Consider the following 5,749-nt stretch of genomic DNA (forward strand, 5'->3'; position numbering starts at 1 on the left):
TGAGGGAACCGTCTACCTATTCATTATACATATTTTTAAAGAAATTCTGCCTATTTATAGATTAGGGAAAGTATGGAATCATAAACTTTATTTGCAGAGTGAAAATAGAACTGCAAAGATAACATAGATGCACGTGTTGCATTTATGACATCTTGGCACACAAGTTTGCCCTGGAAAGTTGATGCATATACAAAATGAATTACCCCAAACTCAATGGAATTCCATGTTGATTGTCTTCAACATTAGATTACTCTGCCAAAATAAAAAAGCATCGGTATACATACCTTATGACAGTGTGACAAAGCACAACTGGCAATGAAAACATTGCAAAAAAATTAAGACAACACAGAACCGCAAAAAAATAAAGCCAACCATGTTCAAGGCAACCAACGAACAGTGCATCTCGCTTGTAAAATGAACAGAAAGTTACAAACATCAGTTCAACAATGGCTTAGAGAGCTGCATCCACAACAAGTTTGGGCCAGAAGTTAATCTGGCTGGCTGACATCTGTCTAATTAGAATGGGAATTTATCTAGGTAAACCAGATCAAGGAATTTAACAGCTGCATGGATACATACGCTCTCGGTATATCTGCTCGGCCAATAACGATCCCCTAATAGAATCATGGAGCATCGTGAAGGCTACTTTCGCGAGATAGCAGAGTGCATAGAAGGCGATGCAGCCCAACCACGCGAAATGGTAGACCATGGAGTTTACGGCAGCTGGGTAGCCTAGTCTTGGGAAGACACCCTTGGCGAGCACATAAGGAACACCCAGAGCAGCGACTAGCTTCGTTGCAAAAGGTCCCATCTTCAAAAGAGATTCCAGCTTGTCTCTGGTCCAATAGTGCTCAATTGAATCGGCCAGGGAAAGGAGCCCGCCTTTGACTTTGTACCGACGAGCCTTCAACAATAAAAAAAAATGTGTGTGTTAGAATATTTGCTACTTTTATCCGACTATATATATATATATATATATATATATATATATATATAACCTAAGTAGAGTGATTCGTGAATTATCTGCATTCTGCCATAAAAGTGTGGCAGTTGCAAGGGCGAGGAAAAAAAATATTAGTCAACAATGGGGAAGGGAACTAGCTAGATACAAAAGATCCCAAGGTTAGAATGATATGTTCGAAATTAGATTGAATAAAAGGAAAACATGAATGCATCTACTTTGGTAGTTGAGTTCAGGAGGTTTTATTTTTATTTTTTGCAACTAGTAAATGGTGAGAAATTATACCCAACACAATTAATTATGCCTAGATACGCATATACGGTAATAATTTAAGTTTCAAGGTCTGCAAAGCAACAATGGTAGTTGTAACTCACCAATCTTATCCCATAAATCTGTGTTGTCCGCCCCAGGGCCCAAGTGCAGAAAAAGTCTAGAACTGGAACACCATTACCAGGCCCGATGAAGGGTGAAAGCAGTGTTAAATCAACCAGAAAACCGATCCAAAGAGGAATGAACAAAATCTGGCAACAGACAGTTGAAGTTCCTGAGATGTAGCATAAAATACTTAAAAAGATGAATACAAATGAAGTTGCGACGACTAAACTACTCACCCATATGAAGAAAATCAGATGCATCTCCAAAGCTACAAGGTGTGTACCCCCATAAGCCACACGAACAAATGCATCTCTAGAGATGGCAATAACAATTGATACTACGCCATATCCAGTGGCAATAGCAAACAGATCTAACAGAAAAGGTTGCACACACAAGTAAGCTCAGATAAAATAAAATATTTTTTCTTTACAAAGGAGCCCACTAATCATCAATGAACAATAATTACCATTGGACTTCATTTGAGCTCGTACTAGCAGCTCAGGGATGGCAAATACCAATGTACGGCCAATAGATATTGAAGATAAAAGCATAGCAGAATTAAATATCACAACTGCCAACCATGATAGCACCACCTGTGGCATTGTTTGAACAGCAACAAATTTCCTGGTACAATGTACAACAACGGTAAGCATCTACCGAAAATTGTGTGGCCAAGCAAAAGGCTTTAGTTCATTGAATGGTCGAAGATAGATTCCATTACAAAACTAGCATATATGTAGTCAAGCCAAAATAAGTGCAGAGAGTTTTGCTTCAGTACACCCCTCTAGAAAAGTCTACAGATTTTAATGCAGATTAAAGGTGGAGATTAGAAGTTACACCTTGAATCAAAAGATTAGACTGTTACGATCTCTTGTTTGATCCATTGGGAGAATAGGGATTAGAAATAATTGGTCGTGAATGTACGAGAATACTCTTTTTAAGTAACTTTGAGATTCGTGTAAACTTTTTCTGGGTGCAAAACTCAAGTGCAGATTCTGCTGTTTTCAGTGAATGAACAAAACTATGCACTTGGTGCTTACCTTCTATTGTTAACTTCATCGCTTATATCATAATGTTCCCTCGGTGAGACAATGTTCCACAGGGCATCTCCAGCAGTGAAGAGCCAATAGCATCTTACCCTCCAGACTAACCACTCGAGGTATAAAACTGTATTGTCAGTGAGAAACCTGAGATAAAGAATAGCAGAAAGTGCCTGTGCGTAGTACAGTGGCCCTTGCCAGAATGATGTGCCCTTAGCAGGACGATCAAAGTAGCTACGATCCACAAATATAAATTAGATGGGTTAACTCTCAAAAGACTGGAAGATACATCATCAGATGGAGAACAAACATTATATACTTACGTGATGTCTAGTGGGAACTCCTCAGGTTCCAACTCGACAGCCATTTTAGTAGGAACAAGGATTACTAGAGCAATAAATGTAATGTCGTCAAAAAGGCCAGGAAGCCTCTTGAAATAGAATATATAGAATGGTTCAGAAATATTATGTCGGACAAAGCGAATCGTAATTCCTGGCTTCAATACCTACTCACAAAAAAGTACAACACTCATTGTACCCCTGAACTGTAAACTGCATACATCATGGACATGATACAAATATAATATAATATAATAAATACCTTGCGGAGAAATACGAAGACTCTGTTGCGCAGACTCAAAATGTTGCGTCCAGTAAACCAATGAAGAGTTATAGAAGAAAACGACGGCGCAATCAGAAATTTGAACCTCTGAGATATTGTTGCACCAAACAATTTTGAAGTGCACATATCAAGCAACCAACCAATGAACAATGGGTGTAGTATATATATGTATAAAAGATTAACACCAATATTGGCACCAATGATTGAACGCAAGATCCCTCTGAAGAATATACCAGAAAGCTTTCTTAAGAGAATTGCAATTGTAAGGCGCTCCCCGGTCAAGTATTCACGAAAAGTATTCAGCCCAACAAAAAATACTCCCACGGAAAAGATAAATCCATATCCAACCAGAATAGTTGTTGAAGTTGAAGTATAGGAGTCGACTTCATCCACACTGTTAAAATTGAAAGACGGCATGCACCACAAAATTATCCTTCCAAGTGAGAATGGGAGTAAACCAAAAATACAAGCAACAGCCATATCAGCTATTAACACCTGATTAGAGAAGCATATTGTCAGAATTTTCTGGAACTAAGTACAAAATGATAAGCGCCAGAAATGTGAGGTACTCCCTGCCCAAAAGGATGCAACTAAGCCATAACCCAATAGATACACCCAGGGTAGAACTAGCGTTAGCGGCAGTCCCAAGATATGTATGATTGGGTATTAAAAAACATAAGGAAAATATATTGTTTAAAATAGTAAAAATCTAGTAAGAGTGGGTTTGGCACCACAATGAATACCACACCAAAAGAAAAAAATAACTACCAACTACTTCTGCAAATTTCGAAAAATAATGTGCATATTTGTGATTTGTCACCCTAAAAACATTTAGCCATGAAGATGTGAATTTCATACCGATTTTTTTTTCAAATTTTATGAATGCCGCTTTGTTTCTTAGTTAAGTCAACTTGCGCTTGTGTGCATTTAACAATGTCAAAGGATCTCAAGTTTGAGGAATATTTGGAGATAAAAGAGAAACTAGTGCCCGAAGATACAATCCAAGTGAAAGAGATATCAAACTCACGAAGGCTTACTTCCTTGAACAAGTCTGTACCAAATAAGCAAATACTTTTGTTTCAATTTGGTGGTTCACATTTATTATATTACATACTATCTAACACATACCAACACATGTAACTTTTGTGTTTTCATCTGTACATTCATGAATTATAGTGACTAGCCTAAGAAGATAACAGAAAATACTAGAACAACTAAAGCACTAAAAGTGGATGATACACTTTGAAGTGGAGGCATGTTGATCTATCACCAACTATAAAACAATCAGGAGAACCATGCCAAGATGTGATAATCTTTCCAATTGCAGAACACAAACTGCACTACTTAGCACTTTAATACAATATGAAAACCTAGCATTGCATCAAATACATATGGTCTATCACCCACCATAGAATATAAATTAAAAAATAAACAAAGTGGCTGACAGAGAACATTGGTTGAGAAGAAACAAGCATACCACCAAGCAGGCTTCAACAGAAAATAGCTGGAGGACTTGCCAGCCATCGATGCCCCACCATCCCCGACACCGGGTTTCTAGGCGTTTAACCCAGCGCGCAAATGGAGCCACTGCAAACGGCGCAAACCTATTCGCAAATGCAGCAAAGAACGATACCGAAGCGATGATGGAGGTGGCAGAGAGGCGGAGGGAGACCAGATGGTACACTTCAGCAAAGGTTCTGGCGAAAACGAGGCGCCAAGTTTGTAAGGTGATGAGGTGCATGACTGTTTCACCGAGGACACAGACGGCGAGGAAGAGGGGGAGCAGCAGGCTCGTGAGCTTGCCTGGCAAGCCCCCCATGAACTCCCAGACGGTCAGCCATTGGGCTTTGCGCTCGCACACCTGAAATTTTCGAAAGGGATGAACTCGTCAGCATCGCAATCACATCGGCTGGAAAAGGAATAGTCACGCTGACTGCAGCAACGAAGCGCAACCACTGCAGCAACAAGATGGCATGAAATGGTTGCTTCGCGGGAGGGGAAATTTCTAGCGAGATCCATGGCAGCAACATCACCTGGAATCTAGATCCGACTGAAATCGGTAGTGAACGAGATGGATCTGGGCGGAGGAGGATCCATGGGACGCTGCACGGCCGCTGCTGGAAACCCTAGCTAGTGGAGGAGGCGAGGGAGGGGGAAAGGATGGAGATACCTCGCAGCGGCAGTCGTAGTGGACGAAATTGCCGTCGCTCAGGGGGGCCAGCTGGCGGTCCGGATCGGCGGGGAGGTGGCAGATGCAGCACAGCTCCTCCACCTTCACACCCACGCCGTCGTTTCCGCGGCCGCGCGGCGCTGTGGGCGACGTCTCCGGCGGAGCGGCGGCCGAGGAGGAAGCGGCCATGACCTTCCTTCTCGAAGCTTTATCTCCGTCTGTTTACTGTCAGTGACCGAGACAAGCGCTCCGTGCAAATCTGTATGTCGCTTCGATCGGGCTGCGTTAGTTTTGTGCGGGGGAAGTGAACACACGAGCCTTTGGATGGAGATCCAATGGCCCACCAAAGAGGTTCCAGTTACTAGTTCTTTGTGGGGAAAGACCAATCATTATTTTTTTTTTTGCGGGGTCAATCATTAGTTGGTTAATTACTCATACAGTAGTATACTATCATATGCTTAAACCAAATACTCCGTATGTGGTTTGACCTTGTTTCATTGGTTTTAAAGATAGTCTTTTTCTCCACGTGAGTCCAAAAGTAGCCTCAAATTTGTGAGATCAGACCGCGCTTCGTCCTCACGC

At 41.3% G+C, this 5,749-nt stretch overlaps 2 protein-coding genes across 2 annotated transcripts; both read right to left on the reverse strand.

Moving 5' to 3' along the window:
* Positions 1 to 451: 451 nt before the first annotated feature.
* LOC119350995 (probable E3 ubiquitin ligase SUD1) lies at positions 452 to 1,989 on the reverse strand. The gene is made up of 5 exons (XM_037618569.1): positions 1,803 to 1,989; positions 1,573 to 1,706; positions 1,336 to 1,482; positions 580 to 904; positions 452 to 459 (listed from the first exon to the last, which is right to left on the reverse strand). The coding sequence occupies exons 1-5, from the start codon at positions 1,987 to 1,989 to the stop codon at positions 452 to 454; spliced, it is 801 nt and encodes a 266-aa protein (XP_037474466.1).
* Positions 1,990 to 2,120: 131 nt separating this feature from the next.
* LOC119350996 (E3 ubiquitin-protein ligase MARCHF6-like) lies at positions 2,121 to 5,356 on the reverse strand. The gene is made up of 6 exons (XM_037618571.1): positions 5,168 to 5,356; positions 4,475 to 4,858; positions 2,977 to 3,492; positions 2,700 to 2,881; positions 2,377 to 2,610; positions 2,121 to 2,130 (listed from the first exon to the last, which is right to left on the reverse strand). The coding sequence occupies exons 1-6, from the start codon at positions 5,354 to 5,356 to the stop codon at positions 2,121 to 2,123; spliced, it is 1,515 nt and encodes a 504-aa protein (XP_037474468.1).
* Between the last annotated feature and the right edge of the window lie 393 nt (positions 5,357 to 5,749).

The sequence above is a fragment of the Triticum dicoccoides genome, chromosome 1B (genome assembly GCF_002162155.2).
Source record: "Triticum dicoccoides isolate Atlit2015 ecotype Zavitan chromosome 1B, WEW_v2.0, whole genome shotgun sequence".
In the NCBI taxonomy this organism is placed as follows: domain Eukaryota; kingdom Viridiplantae; phylum Streptophyta; class Magnoliopsida; order Poales; family Poaceae; genus Triticum; species Triticum dicoccoides.

What these genes read in the sequence shown, in the direction of transcription:
- LOC119350995 (XM_037618569.1), bottom strand. Translation starts at nt 1,989, where the DNA reads ATGCTTACCGTTGTTGTACATTGTACCAGGAAATTTGTTGCTGTTCAA. An exon ending in AGCTCAAATGAAGTCCAATG is followed by an intron (nt 1,707 to 1,802) that starts GTAATTATTGTT and finishes CTTTTCTGTTAG; the next exon opens with ATCTGTTTGCTATTGCCACT. An exon ending in ATCTGATTTTCTTCATATGG is followed by an intron (nt 1,483 to 1,572) that starts GTGAGTAGTTTA and finishes GTCTGTTGCCAG; the next exon opens with ATTTTGTTCATTCCTCTTTG.
- LOC119350996 (XM_037618571.1), bottom strand. Translation starts at nt 5,356, where the DNA reads ATGGCCGCTTCCTCCTCGGCCGCCGCTCCGCCGGAGACGTCGCCCACA. An exon ending in CTGTTGAAGCCTGCTTGGTG is followed by an intron (nt 3,493 to 4,474) that starts GTATGCTTGTTT and finishes TTCTCTAATCAG; the next exon opens with GTGTTAATAGCTGATATGGC. An exon ending in TCTTCGTATTTCTCCGCAAG is followed by an intron (nt 2,882 to 2,976) that starts GTATTTATTATA and finishes TTTTGTGAGTAG; the next exon opens with GTATTGAAGCCAGGAATTAC.